A 21,085-nucleotide genomic window follows, 5' to 3' on the forward strand; every position below is an offset into this window, starting at 1 on the left:
CTTAAGATATGCCATGCCACTGTTCAGTGCAGGAAGATTTACATTTTGAAAAACAAAACAAAGAACTCCACTGAAGGTGGTGAGCGTTGATAAGTCTGCGTGCCAAAGCAATCCATTTCCCCCACAATTGTTGCATCAAAATATTGTAAGTTGTCTTATATGATTGCTCATCATTCACCTTTGCCATAAATGGCATATTCTAGCATGCATTTGCCCCCGTATTCCAAAGGGTACTGAGAAGGGGCCGCTGTTACTTCATTGGCACAAGTATTTATTCTTTACTTGGGGTGGGAGAAGGATCTAGGGCAGTGGTGGGGAACCTGTTTTCCTCCAGATGTTGATGGAACATAACTTGCATCATTCCTGACCTTGGGCCAAGTTGGTGAGAGCTGATGAAGAGCTCCAGAAACATTGGGAGAGCCACAGAACCCCCAGACCTGATCAAGGCTTCAAGGGAGAAGCAGCCAGACAACAGGACTGACAAAACAGACTCATTTTATGACCTCTCTCATGGCAAGCTTTCCAAGGATTACGGGAACCACCAGACTGCTGATTTAGAATTCACTTCCCAACCTACTTAAATCCAGAACAATCTGTGCTTTGAGGAGAACTTCAGTAGGTGGCCTTCAGTGTTATTTCCACATCTCAGCCGTCTCGATTGTTACACAGCACAGGTTGCGAAAACAGCAGCCCTGGGCTTCTGAACACTAAAGGGACAGCTCAACGATACTCTAGTTTAGGCACACTACAGCTGACTGGGATTTAGTGGCATAGCATGCGTTGCCAGAGCCCGGGGCAAAGCAAGTATCCTCAGCACCGCCCACCAATAGGCTGGAATGAAGGGGCAATAGTTCGGCAACTTATCCGAGTGGCAACAGTGGTGCCTTGTGAGTGTCGAGCATGGCAGAGGGTGGAACAGGGGATTGGTTAGGAATGGGTCTCTTTCTAAAGCCCGCGCAGAGGGCATCCTAGCGATTGGCCGTCGCCCAAATCCACTCTCCAGTCTGCCCACACAAACATTGGGAGATCTTCTGTGTGAGGGGGAGGGCACCCTATTTTTTATTTACGATGACTACTTCATTTTTTTCCCCTTCTGAAATTTTGTGCCCCTAAGAATTTTGTGCCCCTGTTGCCCCGCCCATGCTATGCCACTGCTGGGATTAACAAACCCCGAGACAGCAGCAACAAGCAACTCTTAGGTGAGAGTTTTGCCGTGAGATGTCGGTCTTTAAAAACGTGCATTTATCAAAGAAAGAAAGAAAGAAAGAAAGAAAGAAAGAAAGAAAGAAAGAAAGAAAGAAAGAAAGAACCAAAGCAGCAGCAAACTTGGAAACAGCTCGTGCACCTCCACGGCAAGACTTCCAGAACAGAAAGCAGACAGCAGTGACATTTCTGGTCTGCCACCTTTTCAGGCAGTAAGCAGGAGCCCTCAAGATGACAACAGGTGGAGGTGGAGGAGAAGAGAGGCACACCCTGTGCAGTTTATCCCAGGCTGGGAGTCACAGAGCTCTTTAAGCAACGTGAGACTTATTTCAAAGCCTGCTCTGTTTCCCCTCCTTTCACCTCGAGGGGTGTGTGTGTGGAAGTCAGTAACAACACAAAGAAGAAGAAGAAGAAGAAACCCATCTCTTTATGCAGGCATGAACACCTCCCTAAATTCTCCCCCTTGCACACAGACGTCTCTGTAAACTACCTGCCGATAGTTCTCTGGTGACAGATTAACGCACACACGGTCTTTGGGTCGTCTTCCGGTACTAAGCCGGGTGGGGCAGCTCTCCAGCGGCTGTGGAAATGACAGATGTTGACTCCTGCAAGTGTGGCGGCATGTTTTACATCCTCTGGCAGCTGCAGAGAGGCCAAGGGCGTGCAAAACCCCTCCTTGCGGCATCTTCCATGTTGGGCAGACAAGGTCTCAGGCTCTCAACGTGCTCCTCTGAGGTTCTGAGTTTGACCTTCTCCGACGTGCCTCCACGGAAGGGCGTGTGCTTCAGAGACAGCCTTTCCAGCTGCATCTCCTAGAAGAGGCAAGAATTGGGTAACAGCTTCAACAGGGAACATCATCGTGCCAAGCTGGGAGCTACCAGAAGTGTTTCCAAAGAGTTAAAAAGCAGGATTTAGTGGGCCATGGGGACATAAGAAGAGGCTGCTGAATCAGGCTAACGGCCCATTTAGTTCAGCACCCTGTTCTCACAGTGTTGGACTAAATAATAATAATAAAAATAAAATAATAATAATAATAATAATAATAATAATAATAATAATAATAATAATTTTTATTTATACCCCGCCCTCCCCAGCCAAGACCGGGCTCAGGGCGGCTAACCCCAAATATAAAAACAATCGATTGAAATACAGCTTAAAAAAACAAGATTAAAATACATCATTAAAACATTAAAAGGCAGCCTCATTTCGGTGGAAACTCAATCAAAAACTTTTTGGGGGATAAAAACGTCAAGTCTTCACCAAGGCTAACTATCCAGACTGGTCCTACACGGGCCAGAAAAAAGCCAGGGAAGTCCCCAAATAGGAGTTCCAACACAGAAGGAGAAACGAAAAAAGAAAGAGAAAGAGGGGGAGGGAAGCAAATTGGCTCCAAGCCAAAGGCCAGGTGGAACAACTCTGTCTGACAGGCCCTGCGGAAAGAAATCAGATCCTGCAGGCCCCTGGTCTCATGAGGCAGAGCGTTCCACCAGGCCGGAGCCAGTGTTGAAAAGGCCCTGGCCCTGGTTGAGGCTAATCTGAATTCCTTAGGGCCCGGGACCACTAGGGTGTTGCTATTTATGGACCTTAAGGTCCTCCGTGGGGCATACCAGGAGAGGCGGTCCAGTAGGTACGAGGGACCTAGGCCATGAAGGAAGCCTGCAAATGACATGAGCACAACCGCACCCTGCCCCAGAAACTGGTATTCAGAGGGGTGCTGCAGTTCAGCGATGGGGCCCGTGCTTTGGGTGCAAAAAGGTCCCAGAATCAATCTCCAGTCAAGAGAGGACTATGTCCAATGCCAGCCAATGTAAGACAAGAAAAAAGCACACCAAGAACTCAGGCCAATGTAAGTTTCAGTAGTGGGAGTGGTCCCTACTCACAAGTCAATAGTCAATAATAACAAAAACTAATCCATTCAAAAGTATGTATTCTGACAAGAATTACAAACTCAAATAGAGATTACAAATTCTATGGAAGACACAAGATCTACCCACTTTGGAAGAATGGCAGATGAAGGTGATGGACTATATGGAATTGGCAGAAATGACTGGCAGAATCCGAGACCAGGGAGAAGAGTCAGTGGAAGAAGATTGGAAGAAATTTAAAGACTATTTACAGAAATATTGTAAAATTAATGAATGATAGAATGATGTTGGATAGTAATTAAGCGGTTTCCAGCTGTAATGTTCTAAGAGAATATGAAAAAAGGGTTATAAATGGGTTAAAATCTAATGGTAAGGATTTGCTGAACCAATAAATTGAAGTGGAATACAAAAAAGGGAGGTACGAGGAGGTCCGGGAAACAAGCTAAAGGAAAATAAGTAATAGAAAATATGTGTGTTTTTAACTGTTTTTATTTTGTATTTTTCTTTTTTCTTTTTCATTTTCACTGTAATATTTCAAAAAACCTTAATAAATATCTTATTAAAAAAACAACAAATTCTAACAGAGATTACAAACTCTAACTCATAAAGATATGTATAACACAATAATTTGTTACAAAGATTTTCAGTAGTGGACCACTCCCACTACTGAAACTTACATTGGCCTGAGTTCTTGGTATATTTAATAACAAGAACTCCAACTTATTTAAAGCCAGTGGAAGACAGCTCCTGGATGGATTGCGTAATTAGACAGAGCCTTCATATTGACCTGACAATAACAGCTTTGCATCTGACAGCTTCCTAAAGAATGCCTGCAACCATAGAGCCCGATTCTGATCTCTTGCAGGGTCCATACTTTCAAGGAAATGCTACCCACTGCACTTAACCCTGGAATGACAGACAGTGGAACTGGAAAATAGTCTGCCTCTATACTCACTTCCCCAAACCAAACAGGGCAACCTCAAACATTTTGCTTTGGAAGCGAGTCCCACTGTGTTTACTGCGGGCTACTCCCCGTTGGATGTGAACAGGATGGCAGCCAAAGAGAGGGAACAGGATGGCTCGAAATGGAAGCATCATCGGTTCACACCTACAGAGCCAATTAATGCACCACACACAATTTAGCACTTGCCCAAAGTTTGAAAACAGACAAAATGCTGCCCCTGTGAACACTTTGGAAATACAGAATTTCAGAATTTTGTTGGCATACTATACTTTGTTGTCATTCTTATAACAGCTGCCCTGTGAGGTTGGTAATAGGGTATGGGTGGAAATGGGCGAAGATGCAGTGTTTTCCTTTAATCCACCTAGTGAACATATAGATGCGGCAAGATGGTGCTTAGTCACTACGCCATAGAAGTTCTGATACAGATGATAGGGATATATAGAAAGCCATTGGCCCATCTGGTTCAGGGGACATACTGGGCAACTGCTCTACCACCAAGCTCAGGCACTTTTCCAAATATGATGCATAGCCAGATTTGCAATATATTTGGGGTGTGGTTCCTCTTCTCCTGAAAGGCAGTATTATCCCAAAGCGATGCTATCCCCAGTCAGTTCTACGAAGAGGGATTTTTTACTGTTTCTTGGAGAATTAAAACCTTTGGAGAAGAAAGCATATTGAGAGGCAATGCTTACCTTCAGTTCCCTTTAAACATCATTGCTGGAACTTCCGTTTTCTTGCCGGAGCCTCCTCCTTTCTTCCTTTTCATCGCACACAGAACACTTTTTCCTTACCCTGTGAAGCAACAACATTGGAATCCGTCATTTAAGAGATACAAAAAAAGGTTTACAAATGGGTAAAAGCTTAATGGTAAGGATTTTCTGAACTAACAAACTGAACTGGAATACAAAAAAGGGAGGTATGAGGAGGTCCAGGGAAATAAGGGTAAAGAAGATAAGCTATAGAAAGTTAACGTGTTTTTTAACTGTTTTTATCTTGTATCTTTTTCTTGATTTTTCTTTTTTTTTGTTATATTTTAAAAACTTTATTCTTTTTTCTGTATTTTGTATTTTCTTGTATTTTTATTTTTTGTTTTTGTATTTCTCGAAACTTTAATAAATATCATTTTTTTAAAAAACAAAAACATTGGAATCCGTCATGAAAACCGAGATTGCCCTCTCCAAAAGTATACAAAACACCCCTTTCGCAAACTCTGGTGATCTGAAATCCAAGCATAGCATTGCCTATTATATCTGGAGACAAAGCAACTTGCCTCGTGCATGGTATAATTTTGAGAAGGCCATTAGGAAACAGAGTGGGTACTTTCAGTTTACTGTGCATTAAAATACAGTGGTACCTTGGTTTGCGAACAGTCTGGTTTGCATACGTTTTGGATTACAAACACGTCAAACCCGGAAGTGCGTGTCCCGGTTTGCAAACTTTTTTTGAATTACAACCCATTTTTTTTTATTACAAACAATATTTTTATTTTTTTGGAGGGCCCATTGGTGAAAGTGCGCCTTGGGTTACAACCTGTTTTGGTTTATGAACGGACCTCCAGAATGGATTATGGTTGTAAACTAAGGTACCACTGTATACAAACCCTTTTAAGGAACTCAGGGTAGGGGGTAGAGAAGGGACTAACAGAGTCCAAGCGTTAATTCCTGTGAAATGTCCTACTGCGTTGGCCAAATCTGCTGCAAGGGGTGGGAAAAGAATGAGAGGGCCCTTCAGAGTAGGTGTACTGAGGTTTGTGCAACTCTCCCCACTGGAATAGGGTAAGGAAGGAGTCTTCTAGAAGCAGCAAGCCAAATCCATAGCCTCCGTCTAGATAACATCATGTTCTATATGCGCACCAAGGATCCTTGATCAAGCAGAAGGTGGACTGGGCCTCTGAGGTTTTGCTTTGTGTCAACGATGAGTTCCTGATCCATTTAACTCAGCTAACCACCATCCAGGCTGACACTTCAAGGCCCCTTCACAAACAGGTGTAGCTTCCAGCAGCCCGGCCAGCTGTTCTCAGCTTACCCTCACGAGGCTCTCGTGAAGGTAAAATGGGGGGCAGAGAATCATGTCGGCCATCTTGAGTCCCTTGGTTGGAATATGATATATACAGAAGCGAGACTTCGGGAGGCAGTGAATTGGCTTTGCATTTCTTTTCTTAGTTCAAGAACATTCGGCTAGTTTGCAACATCGCTGCCAGCAACAGATACCATGGACAGATCCATTTGTGCATGCTTTGTTTGCCTAGTAAAAAAGCATTGACGGGTACCTGCAAATGGTATCATTTGCTGGCCTCTATGGAAACTGGCTATAAACTGTTGACTTATCCTAAATTATTAGCACTGAGCTGTGCATTTTTAGGGTTTCGAATGAGCGGGAATGCCCTGCCTTACTATTTGTAGATTAAACTGGGTGAGGCAGCATCTAAGGTGAATTCTTACTATGAACGATACAAAATGCAGCAGTGCGATTGCCACTAAACCCCCTTTCTCCATGAGTGGGACATTGCTTTATGCTATCGCATGCAGTAAACCTATGCAGATGGCACACCAGGCATTGGCTCGCATGGTGTGATTGAGTGATATTGCCTGAATCCCATCCGTCCTCCTACCGGGGGCCCCTCAGAGTTTGTGGCACAGGAGTGTGGGCCGCTCCTCATGATATCACAAAGGTCCATGGTTTACAAATGCAACACTAGCTCATGACACCATCCCACACTGAACCCATTATCCGCCCCCAACTATTTGGTGACCACCATGTACCCATCCAAAAGCAGAGACATCACCTTGCCAACAAAGGTCCGTATAGTAAAAGCTATGATTTTCCCAGTAGTGATGTATGGAAGTGAGAGCTGGACCATAAAGAAGGCTGATCGCCAAAGAATTGATGCTTTTGAATTATGGTGCTGGAGGAGACTCTTGAGAGTCCCATGGACTGCAAGAAGATCAAACCTCTCCATTCTTAAGGAAATCAGCCCTGAGTGCTCACTGGAAGGACAGATCCTGAAGCTGAGGCTCCAATACTTTGGCCACCTCATGAGAAGAGAAGACTCCCTGGAAAAGACCCTGATGTTGGGAAAGATGGAGGGCACAAGGAGAAGGGGCCGGCAGAGGACGAGATGGTTGGACAGTGTTCTTGAAGCTACCAGCATGAGTTTGACCAAATTGCGGGAGGCAGTGGAAGACAGAAGTGCCTGGCGTGCTCTGGTCCATGTGGTCATGAAGAGTCGGACATGACTAAATGACTAAACAACAGCAACAATGTACCCATCATTTGTTTAAATTAAGCTTGTTCCAGAGCTTTACATCTTAAAGGTTAGGAGGGCATAACCTTTGACCAGTTCCTGGAGACCTGAAGGACACCATCTGCAGACTGCTTTTCAATTGAAAAGTTTCTGAAATGTTGAACTTACAAGAGCGTTCACCAGATTGTTTGCTTGGATCATTGATTCAGATTATATTCATATGGGATACTTTAGGACAAACTTGTAGTGCAAACCAACACCCTATTCCTATAATGCACTCCGAAAAGGACTACAGGAGAACGTGTACGTAGGTGAAATATTGTGTGTGCTTCTGCCACCAATTTACTAGGTTTCTTCAACAAACCGGAGGACCGAAATTGTACTACTTACAGCAATGTTACAACGATCACAATGGCAGCAAAGGTGAGCAAACCAGCCGTCGACGCAAGTATTGTGGATGTGAAACTTTTGTTGTCATCGGTACTGTGTGTCTTCAAAAACTGCTCGACGCAACGTTCGCCAAAGTAATCCGAGTGGCACCTGAAAATTGACCACACACAAAATTTAGCCGCACAGTTTTTTGAGCGCTCGCTTCAGAGTTTACACCAAGGCAAGCCATTCGGATAAGACCTCCTGCAGCTCATCAGCACCACATTGTAAGATGCTGGGGCCTGAGGAGCAGGATCTCACTATGTAATGTTGTCAGATCCAACAGCGCTAGTGAGGAGTTTGCCAGCTGTAGGCTAAGCTGCAGTTAGTTTGGCTGGGACGTTCCAGGAAAAGCGTACTTCATTCTTTCTTTTAACACATGAGCAAATTACGAGTTCGGCGGCCCATTGTGCAGCTTACAAATGCCACAATCGTTTAAAATATACATGGCAAAGAGGACTTGCTGGCGACACAGCGAATTACCGTATTTTTTGCTCTATAAGACACACTTTTTCCCCTTCAAAAATTAAGGGGAAATGTGTGTGCGTCTTATGGAGGGAATGCAGGTTCCTTGGCTTCAGCGATAGCAACGCGAAGCCTCTGAAGCGCAGAGGGAGAGTTCTGCCCGCACTCCGGAGGCTTCGCGTTGCTTTCGCTGAAGCCGCCTGAAGTCCCCGGAGCGCAGCAGGAGTTCCCGCTGCGCTCCGAAGGCTTGCGGATAGCCGCCTGAAGCCTGGAAAGTGAGAGGGGTTGGTGCACACCAATCCCTCTTGCTCTCCAGGCTTTGCTTCGCTGGAGAGGTGTTGCACAGCTTTCCTTCTCTGCGCAGCGCCCCTTCAGCGAAGCAGGAAGAGAAATGGAAGGGGCTCTGTTTCTCCTGCCACTTCGCTGAAGGGGCGCTTAGCAGAGAGGGGGAGAATTCCCCCCCCATTCTCCCCCTCCTATGGTCCGGTGCGTCCTATAGAGCGAAAAATACGGTAATCAGAAGTGCTAACAAGACAGTGAGCAAAACCCACCAAAGTTTGGGTACCTTTGTCCCCGGGAACCCTCTCCTGCCATTGGGCAGCTTACATAACTCATTATTGTTCTAGATATTCTGGAATTTTCCCAAGGACACACCCCTCACCGGCCTGACTTTGCACCCCAGACGTATTTGCTTCGGCTAGTTATGTGCTCTCAAATTCCAGCAATACCTTTCGCCTGCCTGAATGGAAGATACGAGAGGCGGCTGTTACCGTATGCAGAAAGTAGACTTCTGTACAATTTTTGCCCCACCCATTTTGGCCATTGGTCCTGCCTCTCTCTCCCCCCCCGAACCTTTGGCCCACAAAAGGTTGCTCAGAAAGGAACCCATCCGTTCCTATTCTTCATTTAGAATATATGTATAAAAACCACAGTTATTCTAACAATGGCATTGGGCTCGTTCCAATCAATGCAGAGACCAGGCAGCAGCACCCATAAGCAGGTTTCTGTGACACCTTTGTCCAGGAACGTAAGGTCGGATTAAGACCTTTAGAAGCCCCAAGCACTTAAAAGATTTCGGTGCCCACATATATATCCAATTCAAAATATAAACAATGATAAATTGTGAAATACCATTTCATTTTTCGAAATGAAACAAAACCTGCAGTAAGATGGGAGATAATGTTTATTTTTGTATAAAGGTAAAGGGACCCCTGACCATTAGGTCCAGTCGTGGCCGACTCTGGGGTTGCGGTGCTCATCTCGCTTTATTGGCTGAGGGAGCTGGCGTTCAGCTTCCGGGTCATGTGGCCAGCAGGACTAAGCCGCTTCTGGCGAACCAGAGCAGCGCACGGAAACGTCATTTACCTTCCCGCCGGAGTGGTACCTATTTATCTACTTGCACTTTGATGTGCTTTCGAACTGCTAGGTTGGCAGGAGCAGGGACCAAGCAACGGGAGCTCACCCCGTCGTGGGGATTCGAACCGCCGACCTTCTGATCAGCAAGTCCTAGGCTCTGTGGTTTAACCCACAGCGCCACCCACATCACTATTTTCTCCTGCTTTCTTCTAATTGCAAAGCCTCTGATCAGATCCTCAAAACTCAACTTAACGCAACACATCTGCTTCTATGCTTAGCAGAGATAAGGCATCCAGCCTGCCTTGTGGCATGGTTTTCTGTTGTGATTTTTAATATACTTCAGCTGAGAAAACAAATGCTCAGCTGAGAAATTTGTGACCATTAATGTTAAAAAAACCAACAATGGGAAATTTCTGTGATGCGCCCCCTTCCCTTGATGGGCTTATTTTGCTTCATGGTTAATCCAGCCTGGCAGGTTGACTGTGGGTTGATAAGAGCTTTGTTCTCAAAATTTCTCAATAATTCTCCCACCCACTTAAAAAACACACAAAAAAGTGGTAAACTATTTATCAACAGATCTGTGTTTTCTATGTTTTGCTGCCCATATAATAGCTCTGTGCTCAGGGCTGTGGCTTTAAACACCTTTTGTTTTTGTTTTGTTTTGATCCTGTATTTTATTCTGCAAACCGCCCTGAGATCTTATGATGGTGGACAGTATATCAATCAATCAATCAATCAATCAATCAATTCTGTGCAAAAGTCCAGGATTCAGAAGGACAGCCCTCCAAGGCAGTAGGTCAACTTACTTGCATGTGGCTTTTCGAAGGTGTTCATAATATTTGCAGTCCCCATGTACACAGAAGTTTTTAAACTCTGCTTCACACGGAGTTTTCTTCTTGTTTTTCTTCCCCTTGTTGTTTCCCTTTCTTTTTGGCTTCTTTTTCCCGCTCTCTGATTTTGCTGGCTTTTTAAGTTCAAATGGAACTGGAAAGGGGAAAGGGGGAAAAAAAGTGTTTATTTGCATTGACGAGTTATCTGCCCTTGCTTCAATGAGCTCAGGGTGGTATTTTAACTGCAGATAAGATCATACTGAGAGGGAAATGGGGGAAGAGGGAGGGAGATGTAGCCAAGGACAGTAGGATTTCAACCTCAGTTTCCCATTCAAACTAGTACACCACTTTGGCTGCAAGTCCAAAGATCAACAAAGGGCCTTCATGCTAGAGACCTGCCTAGAATACACATTATTCTAACAAGATAGCAATTGGGCATCCTGCTTTAAATTGAAGATGGCCCTGAAAATATTCTTGTGTGGAAGAGGTTTTAGGTGCATTTTTTAAAAAACAGCAGCAGCAGCAACAACAACAACAAAAGAAGATGAACAAAAGATGCTTATGTCTTTAGAGGAGACAACTTTGTGCCAGCAGAAACTCAAGGAACAGAGTCTAGGAAACCAGGATTGATTTATTTTTATACACTAAGGCCAAGGTGCCTGATCCAGATATTTAACTCCTGGTGTTCAGGAAGTGCTTCCCTTTCTATTTTTAGACCTAGTACATACCTCACACTCCAGAAGTAACATATGACCAGGAAAGAAGCTGACACAGATGGGAAACAATTTTTGCCTCTGCTTTTTATGTTGATGTGACACACATTTTAGAAAGTCAATGTGCAAAAGCCCTTTTAATATAGCTTCGAGTTTGATTCCCAAATGCAATAAAGTCCCAGCTAGTAATAACTGTTGTTGACTAATTTTATCATAAACATTACTGCTCAGCATGAAGGGCAAATTAAGTAGTGTCGACTAATTATGCTTAGCAAGTCTAATGAAGTGTGGTAATATGGTTAACCCCAAAGATATTTGCATTTCAGAGGGGTTCAAAGGACTGAGCAGACAGCCAAGGAGGAATTGTTAAAGAGGATTTCACAGCCATCTCCCAGTTTAAAGATGTATGCTTGTGGGATTCTGCTGCGGTGTGCTAATGAACATGTGCCATTAATGGACGGAAAGACATTCTTAAATCATTCCCACCCAACCCTCCAATACATGCCTGTGCAAAAGCATCAGTTAACACACAACTGAGTTTCAGGATCACCTCCTGAATTTTCCATTTTGCTGGTACAGTGGTACCTCGGGTTAAGAACTGAATTCGTTCTTGAGGTCCATTCTTAACCTGAAACTGTTCTTAACCCGAGGTACCACTTTAGCTAATGGGGCCTCCCGCTGCCGTCGCACAATTTCTGTTCTCATCCCGAAGCAAAGTTCTTAACCCGAGGTACTATTTCTGGGTTAGCAGAGTCTGTAACCTGAAGCATATGTAACCTGAAGCGTCTGTAACCCGAGGTACCACTGTACTAAGAACACAAAACATAACTAGACGGTCTTTTTTGTTTTTTTAGGTCATGATCGGCAAGACTTGCTAGACTTCATGTTGTAGGTGTGTTTATTGCATTTTAATCATGCTGTTCCTCCAAGAAACTTAAGCAATGCACATAGCTCTCCCCTCCCCCCCCAACAGCAACTCTAAAGTACGTTGGGTCAGTCATTTTCTCTCAGCCTAAGGTAAAAAAAACCACACCACCTAGGTGTACCTCTAAAAACCTACAATACGAATGACAAACTTGTTTAGAAGACATCATACAGAGACACTCATCAGAGAAACAGGACTGAGTACAACTCCCTGTCAGGCACACAAACTGACACCGTAGCATCCTTTCGGCGCACATTGCTCAGCACATGACGGCTACATTGCCATTAGCATTACGAATGACACTTTGAGCCATGGCAGGTGGCTGTCAAAAGACTTCTGCCAGCTAGGCTCCATGATCACCAAACCTTGTATGTTCTACCTTGGTGGTTCTTCACCCCCAACCTGGATTACCGTATTTTTTGCTCTATAGGACTCACTTTCCCCCTCCTAAAAAGTAAGGGGAAATGTGTGTGCGTCTTATGGAGCGAATGCAGGCTGCGCAGCTATCCCAGAAGCTGGAACAGCAAGAGGGATTGCTGCTTTCACTGCGCAGCAATCCCTCTTGCTGTTCTGGCTTCTGAGATTCAGAATATTTTTTTTCTTGTTTTCCTTCTCCAAAAACTAGGTGCGTCTTGTGGTCTGGTGCGTCTTATAGAGCAAAAAATACGGATACTTGAGAATTGCTGAGAGCGTTGATGGCCCACTTTATGGTTTCCTTTGGAGACTATGGAAATTTGTAGTCTGTATCCTCCTCAAGCTGCTATTCATGGACACATTCCAGAGTAAGAACTTAGTTTGTTGACTGTACCTTTCAGGGGTGCCAACTTCAATAAGATATTTTTTGTGGGGGGAGGTAAGCCCCACCCCGCATAATCGATCATGTGATGCTGTGCGTGCACACCATTCGGGCTTGGCCACCTCAAATATTTTTGAGGGATGGCCAAAGAGACCTCAGCCCTGAGGACTGGCTCCTATGGTACCTTTATTCTGCCACGAAGGGGCCAAAGGCTTTCAGGTTGGTCAACAAACTAAGCTAGATGGGCCAATGGACTGATTCAGTACTAGGCAGCTTCAGATGTTCCTACAATGGCTTGGAAAATTCTCAACAGCCCTCCAAGTGTCTCTTGCTTAAATGGTTTTATCCTGCCCCTTGACTCCACAATGGAGCCAGCAATTCCCAGGATTCTTTGGAGGCAGCCAAGACTTGTGCAACCACTATAGGTTTGCAGCGTAGCTATGCTCCTTTATTTTCTGGAACCAACAACAGCCCATTTCGAAAAAGTGCCAACAGAGTTACCTCGAGAGTCTTAGAAATGTCATGAGGCAAAATATTTCTCCTAAACCAACGTTTCCTTAAAACTCAAATGCAACAACGCTGTCAGCTCTCAGGGTTAAAGACTCAATTGTGAACCAAAAAATGAGACTGCTTCTGAACCAAAGGCTGAAGGGTTTAAATCAGGCACCCCCAAACTCGGCCCTCCAGCTGTTTTGGGACTACAACTCCCATCATCCCTCACTAACAGGACCAGTGGTCAGGGATGATGGGAATTGTAGTCCTAAAACCTCTGGAGGGCTGAGTTTGGGGATGCCTGGTTTAAATGCATTGTCTCAGCAGCAGAATGTGAACACATTGGGGGCAGTGTACTGCAAAAAAAATTCACTCTTGGTGAATTCCAGTTCAAACATCTGCACTTCCCAGAATAATGTACAGATGGGAATTTTGTTATCTACTATCTGCTGAAGTTCTTGAGTGTTACAGCCCAGATATTGGCTCAAAAAAAGAATAAAAATACATTTGAAGAGTATGTACTTGGCTAGGAAATGTGTTTTGAAATGTATATAAATACACGTTTCAGAGATTATTATTTTAATGGACTTATGGCCAAGCAGATGCAAAAGGAGTATGAACCAGAAGCAGCCCAGATCACCTACCATATAGCAGAATAAATAGCTTATGCTTTGGGTTTTCCAGAAATTTAAAGCTCTGTTTACAAACAACACATTCTGCTGCCATCCCAAAACTTAATTGCAACTATGCACTGGGAAAGCTTATCAGATTGATACCAAGGTTTCACTAATTAAATAATATTCCAAATAACTCTCGCCCACAGCGGTTGCAGGAGAACTGCAACCCAAGATATGATCACATTGTTCAGATTTTGAAAACCCCAAATTTAAAAGGTTTAGTAATGTTAAAGGAACGAAATCCTACTGGGCTGTGGTAGTGCAGGGCAAGTTTCTACTTAGCCTCATATTCACTTGGTGTGACTTATGGGAAGATATGTCTAAGCCCCATTGTTGCTACGTTATAGGGTAATTAACTCACAGCAGTGAAAATTAATGCCAACTGGTGAGTGAAAAGCAGAATTATTGAGTTTGACAGTGCTTTTTTTCTGGGGGGATGCAGGGGTACGGATACCCCTACACGTTTTGTGAATCTTTGTACTTTTGTCCATTTACTGTCTTTATTTTCCCCGATTTGAACTATAAAATGGTGATTTTCTTGAGTCAAAATGAAGTACCCCTAAACACTTTTTTTAAAAAAAAGCACTGGAATTTGAGTATTATATTATTCCATGGAGACAATGAAAAACGTGAATTTGAAGGAGGGAGAAATTGAAATCCATTCATTTCTTCCTGTCCTGGAACTTTTGGTTAATAATAAAAATATTTCTCTCTTTTCTTTTACACAATGGGATACCTGACAAAATGTAGGAACCCCTTGCAATTAAGGTAAAAGACCCCTGGATGGTTAGGTCCAGTCAAAGGCAACTATGGGGTTGCAGCGCTCATCTTGCTTTCAGGCCGAAGGAGCCGGCGTTTGTCCACAGACAGTTTTCCAGGTCATGTGGCCATCAGGACTAAATCTATTTTGGCTCAACGGGACACCGTGATGGAAACCACAGCGCACGGAAACACCGTTTACCTTCCCACCAGAGTGGTACCTATTTATCTACTTGCACTTTGATGTGCTTTTGAACTGCTAGGTTGGTGGGAGCTGGGACCGAGCAATGGGAGCTTACTCCATTGCGGGGATTCGAACCGCCGACCTTCCGATCGGCAAGCCCAAGAGGCTCAGTGGTTTAAACCACAGCGCCACCCGCGTCCCTAGGACCTCTCCTAACATCTCGCTAATATATAGTTGAGCCCAGCTGCAAGTGCTTGGATCATAGGAAGTAGAAGCAACAAAAATGCAGAGCATTTGTGGGACCCTAAAGCTTGCATGCAGGGACGCGGGTGGCGCTGTGGGTGGTACTGCTACGGTGGGAAGGTAAACGGCGTTTCCGTGTGCTGCTCTGGTTCGCCAGAAGCAGCTTAGTCATGCTGGCCACATAATCCGGAAGCTGTCTGCGGACAAACGCCGGCTCCCTCGGCCTATAGAGCGAGATGAGCGCGCAATCCCAGAGTCGGTCATGACTGGACCTAATGGTCAGGGGTCCCCTTTACCCTTTAAAGCTTGCATGCTGTTGTAATTAAAGTTGGCCAACTAAGAACTCTCTCCTATATTTCCTTGCAGAAGACACACGCCAGCAACCTTTTTGCACAAAACCCACCACATCCCAGCAGCAGGCTCATCTCCACGTGGCCCACAGCCAAGGACGAAAGAGCTCTCCACAGGCAAAAGCTCAACTTTGACATACCTGTAGCTGAATCACCTACAAGGAATTGAGGTGCCATCGCCACCTCTTCCTCTTCAGTCTCTTCGTAGTCAACTCCCGAGGAAAACACCCCAGTTGCAGGTGTATTAAGCGTCCTCAGGACGGGCATGTTTTGCTCTTGTTCCGTCACATTTAGCCCTGATCCAGCGGCATGCTGGCACACTGCAAGAGAGAAATGAGACAAATCAGGATGCCATTCTTACTAGTCAGCCAAAACCAGCAGAGAGGTGTTTACCTGAAAGTTACATTAGGCAGCTATTACTTATGTAGTCTTATGCAGCAGTGAGTCACCCGAGAAGCAGCTCTCGGCTTTTCTAATGAGCGAATGCATTTATACTTCCCCGGTATTTTAAAAATGCCTCCCAAGTTTTGGGTTGCTATGCTCTGTTTGACAAAATCAGTGCGCCACTTAAGAGAAACAGATTCTCCACTATAGGCACAAGTCCATGGCTACAATGACTCTGAATTTGGAGGGAAACCCCACTCCTATTAAAAGGACTTACTCAATTCAAAACGACTTACTTCTGAGAATATCTGGTTCGGGGTATGGAGCACAAACATGATTGCGGATGTATCTAAGCCATAGATTTCTCCCATCATTCTAAGGGTGGCACATTGGGTGTTAATGTCCAAGAATCATGGAGTTGGAAGGGATCCTGAGTAGTCCCATCCCCTGCAATGCAGGAATTTGCAGGTGTCCCATATAGGGAATCAAACCTGCAACCTCAGCCCTATCAGTACCATGCTCTAAGCAACTGAGCTATCCAGTGCGTCCTGAGATGAAGGTTCTCGGGGAGCCGGCGACCAAGACAAACAAGCCGCCATTGCGCAGAGCAGTGACAGTTGCTGACATTAGCCACATCTTAGACTAACACAGTGGGTTTGGACCAAAACGCCTGCGCAGGCAATTACTATAGGAGGAACTCCCAATCAGCCTAATCCCATATTACCTACTCATTATCCCTTTCAGTGATAAGCAACACGGGACCCTCCAGATTTTGCTGGACTGCAACCCCATCGTTCCTGACCCCGTCATTGGGGCTGATGGAAGCTGTAGTCCACAACATCTGGAGTATACGAAGTTGGTTGCCCCCTGCTTCCAGGTCAGACAGAAATTACAGTTGAGAGAGAATGCACCTTTCTAGAAGAGGGGTAACTGTGCATTGTGGCTGCAAGCCTATAAGCACTTTCATCATAGGAAGCCCAGCCGAACATAGTGGGACTTACTCAGTTGTAAGTAAAGACCATAAGCCACATAATTCTTTAATGCCAGAGTGGTGCATGCTCTGGTTATCTCCCGCTTGGATTACTGCAATGCGCTCTACGTGGGGCTACCTTTGAAGGTGACCCGGAAACTACAACTAATCCAGAACGCGGCAGCTAGACTGGTGACTGGGAGCGGCCGCAGAGACCACATAACACCGGTCTTGAAAGACCTACATTGGCTCCCAGTACGTTTCCGAGCACAATTCAAAGTGTTGGTGCTGACCTTTAAAGCCCTAAACGGCCTTGGTCCAGTATATCTGAAGGAGCGTCTCCTCCCCCATCGTTCTACCCGGACACTGAGGTCCAGCACTGAGGGCCTTCTGGCGGTTCCCTCACTGCGAGAAGCCAAGTTACAGGGAACCAGGCAGAGGGCCTTCTCGGTAGTGGCGCCTTCCCTGTGGAACACCCTCCCACCAGATGTCAAAGAGAACAACAACTACCAGGCTTTTAGAAGACATCTGAAGGCAGCCCTGTTTCGGGAAGCTTTTAATGTTTGATGTATTATAGTATTTTAATATTCTTTTGGAAGCCGCCCAGAGTGGCCGGGGAAGCCCAGCCAGATGGGCGGGGTATAAATAATAAATTATTATTATTATTATTATTTAACCCCTTTGTTATTCGAACCACCCCCCATCTACAATACAGAAACAGGAATACTGGTCTATCTTGCAGAGTTGTTGATATAAGAGGTGTTATATGAATTCTAAGCTCAAGGTGCAATGGTTAGCCCCTGACTCGGACTGGAAAGAGCTGGGTTCAAATGCCCCACTCAGAGCTTCTTCAGACAACCAGTTCAATTCAGCATTCATCCTGATCTGCTTGCACAAAGTTCACACAGGGGTTACGATTATGCCCAGTCTTTTTGGAGCATTCATTCCAAATTGTTTATGGGGTGCTTATATGACAATAAGCGTTCGCCCAGATTCACTTGCGGGGAGATACACGTCTTTCCATTAATTGTTCCTTCATTCCACACTTTTTAGTGTACCTCCCCATCACTTTCCTAAAAGGGCTTTTACAAAGTGAATTGTAGCACTAGGGCAACAGAGCACCTTAATCCACCTGAATTACAGAAACCTAAATTTCCGGTGAATGTGTTCCAGTTTCTGCCGACAAAACAGTGGCAGTCTGGAGGCAGCTTCTGCCAAGAAGGTCAGTAGACTGGGTGACCTTTGGACCAACTGTCCCACTTGTGGGTGAGGTGGGCAACCTGCGGTCTTCCAGACATTGTCAGGCCCCAACCCCTGCCATCCCTGACCACCAAACCACCCTGGTTGGGCCTGATGGGAGCTGGCGTCCAACAACATTTGGAGACCAACAGGTGAGCTCATCCTAGTCATCCTCCGAATGGTGCAACAATAAAACTGCCATCACATTTGCAAAGCTAAGCAGGGTCTGGTCTGGTTTCAAATTGGATGGGGGACCTTGTGTGTTGAGAGGTTGGACTTAGATGACCCTGGGTGGTACCTTCTTCCAGCATTACCTTTCTATGATCTATGAAGCACAGAAGGAAGGACACAGAAATGCACGAGAGATGCATGGAGGGAACAGCAGTTTAAAAATAAAATTAAAAATAAAGGAAGCTTTAATTAAGATGTCACAAAAACAGGGAAGAACAAGTATCTAGTAGGGTTAGCGAGGCCAGATCAAAAGTGTAGGGCGTGGGAAAAGGAGAGGAACCCCCCCCCCTTGCAGCCTTTCAGGTGCCTCCTGTTTCAAAACAATGGTGCTGTTCCAACCCAACCTCCTGGAATCAGGAAGCCGTCGGGTATTGGAGCCAAGCCGTGAGAAGCGAGAGAAAATGTAGCAAGTTCCCATAGCTGTACCAGAAACGCCTCTCTCTGTGCGTCTCTCTCCAAAGCGCACCGTCTTGGGTCTGTCACCCGAAGTTAACCCCGACACCCCCCAGCCCAGGGTCTCATTGCCCGCCCACCCACCTGCTCCTCTTCCCGCCCCGCCGCTCACCTAAGCTCCAGAGCAGCAGCCGGAGGAGGGCGAGCGTGGCGCGCATGGAGGGCACGGGCGCGTCGTCGGGGGGCGGACGGCTAGGCAGGCGCGCAAAGGCGGCTCCGGCTCAGAGGGACTCGACGGGCGCCTGGCGAGCTGCGAGCGCCGTACGGCAACCCTGCTCCATCCCTGCCGAGAGATATATATGCGGTGGAGGCAGGCAGGCAGGCCGGTCGGACGCAGCTCGACGTCAGCCGGGTGGGGAAAAGGTACAGGAGCGCCTCCGGAGACGCCACCCAGGTGCGCGCGGCGCAAAGAGCGAGCAGGGCGCGGAGGCGGAGCGGGCGCGGAGAGGCGGCGAGGCGGGCCAAGAGGTGATTCAGCCGCGGCTCACGAGCTGCTACCGGCTTCCCCACGAGCCCGGAGAGAGGGAGCTCCGGCCGGATCCCCGGGGGGCAGAATGAAGGGCGCGGGGTTCCCCCGGGGACACTCTCCTGCGCGCCTGCTCTGGCATTCAGAAACTCCATGTTGCGCTCAGGCCCAAGCGCCACCGAAAGTGCTGTACACCTGCTCAGCTTCTCCTCAGTCCTTCCGAAGACTTTGGGGGCATGTCGAGGGTCTGTAAGCCACACTTAAATAGTGCACGGGGTGGGCCGCTTACACATTGCCAAAGGAAAAAAGTGAGAACCTCCCAGCACTTCCCCAAAATGACATGCATCCCCAAACTGTTCAATATTTCGACCTCCCAAAGTGGCATACAGAAATATTAGGTACCATCGCTAATTTTGAAATATAATAATAACAGAAAATATATTCTGTTGTTGGCAGATGCAGTTGCCACAGGGTGTTGCAACTATGACGTAGTGCACAGGCAGGACAGAAGGTGGCAAATTTTGGCAAGGGTGCTAAATTTTGGCCTCTCATGGGGTGCCACTGAAATTTGAAAGACCCAAGTCCGTCCCTGGTTGTTGGCATCTGTCTGTCTTGAGACGCAGTGGAAGAGTGTGCCATTGGAGACGACGTCAGACTGCTGGAGAGTTACAGCGCCTGCTGTGGCTGTAGAGACCGATACGGGAGAGATATGTTTTATTGCAGGTGGGGCATCTGGTTGTGCTTCTGCAGGTGCGCTGTGGTGTTCCTTCTCTCTGCTTTTGTCCCAGCGGCCATTCCTCCTCTGGTCACTACTGTGGACACACGACCTGACAGTCTCCAGGCACTGTGGTCATCTGCTAGGGAATTCCACAGGGTGTGGTTAATGTTGCAAGTCTTCATGCCCTGTCTGCAGGCATCTTTGCAACGCGGAGTTGGTCTGCCAACTGGCCTGAAGCCAGCTCCGTTGGGGATCCTGCCACCTTCCATTCTGTGGAGACAACCAAGCCAGCATAGACCGTCAGTGAGACAGGAGTGCAAGCATGCTGATAATTCTTTGGAATTGTCTCCTGCCATGTGATATCCAAAATCTTTCTGACACAGCACATATGGCGTTGCTCCTGGTGGGTGTGAGTTGCCCATGACTCGCTACCGTATGGCAACGTCCTCAACACGCAAGCCTGGTAGACTTCCCTTTTCCTTTTGGAGAGGCGAGCCATTGCCGTAGCTGCCTTGCCGATATCACATCTTACTATAGTGAGCAGGTGACCTGTGTGTCTGCTCAGTGTGCAATGTCGCTGGCGAAGTTCAAGGCTATCTACTCCCTCGTTAGGTTTTATTTTTAATATTTATTATTACAGTGGTACCTCGGGTTACAGACGCTTCAGGTTACAGACGCTTCAGGTTACAGACTCCGCTAACCCAGAAATAGTACCTCGGGTTAAGAACTTTGCTTCAGGATGAGAACAGAAATCGCACAGCGGCAGCGCGGTGGTGGCGGGAGGCCCCATTAGCTAAAATGGTACCTCAGGTTAAGAACAGTTTCAGGTTAGGAACGGACCTCCAGAACGAATTAAGTTCTTAACCTGAGGTACCACTGTATTTGTCTTTGGACAAGGTGAAGGTAAAGGACCCCTGACAGTTAAGTCCAGTCGCAAATGACTCTGGGGTTGCGGCGCTAATCTCGCTTCAGGCCGAGGGAGCCGGCGTTTCTCCACAGACAGTTTTTCCTGGTCATGTAGCCAGCATGACTAAGCCGCTTCTGGTGCAACGGAACACTGAAATCAGAGCAGCGCACGGAAACGCCGTTTAGCTTCCTGCCGGAGTGGTAGCTATTTATCTACTTGCAC

At 46.2% G+C, this 21,085-nt stretch overlaps 1 protein-coding gene across 1 annotated transcript; it reads right to left on the reverse strand.

The window, feature by feature from the left end:
• Positions 1-1,308: 1,308 nt before the first annotated feature.
• On the reverse strand, positions 1,309-19,128 carry LOC308460558 (amphiregulin-like). Its single transcript, XM_080977124.1, has 6 exons — positions 18,885-19,128; positions 15,636-15,815; positions 10,333-10,510; positions 7,667-7,816; positions 4,725-4,824; positions 1,309-2,015 (listed from the first exon to the last, which is right to left on the reverse strand). Exons 1-5 carry the CDS (start codon positions 18,928-18,930, stop codon positions 4,737-4,739), a joined length of 642 nt encoding a protein of 213 aa, XP_080833250.1. The 5' UTR covers positions 18,931-19,128; the 3' UTR covers positions 1,309-2,015; positions 4,725-4,736.
• Between the last annotated feature and the right edge of the window lie 1,957 nt (positions 19,129-21,085).

The sequence above is a fragment of the Podarcis pityusensis genome (genome assembly GCF_964106645.2).
Source record: "Podarcis pityusensis genome assembly, chromosome: 13".
Taxonomy (NCBI): domain Eukaryota; kingdom Metazoa; phylum Chordata; class Lepidosauria; order Squamata; family Lacertidae; genus Podarcis; species Podarcis pityusensis.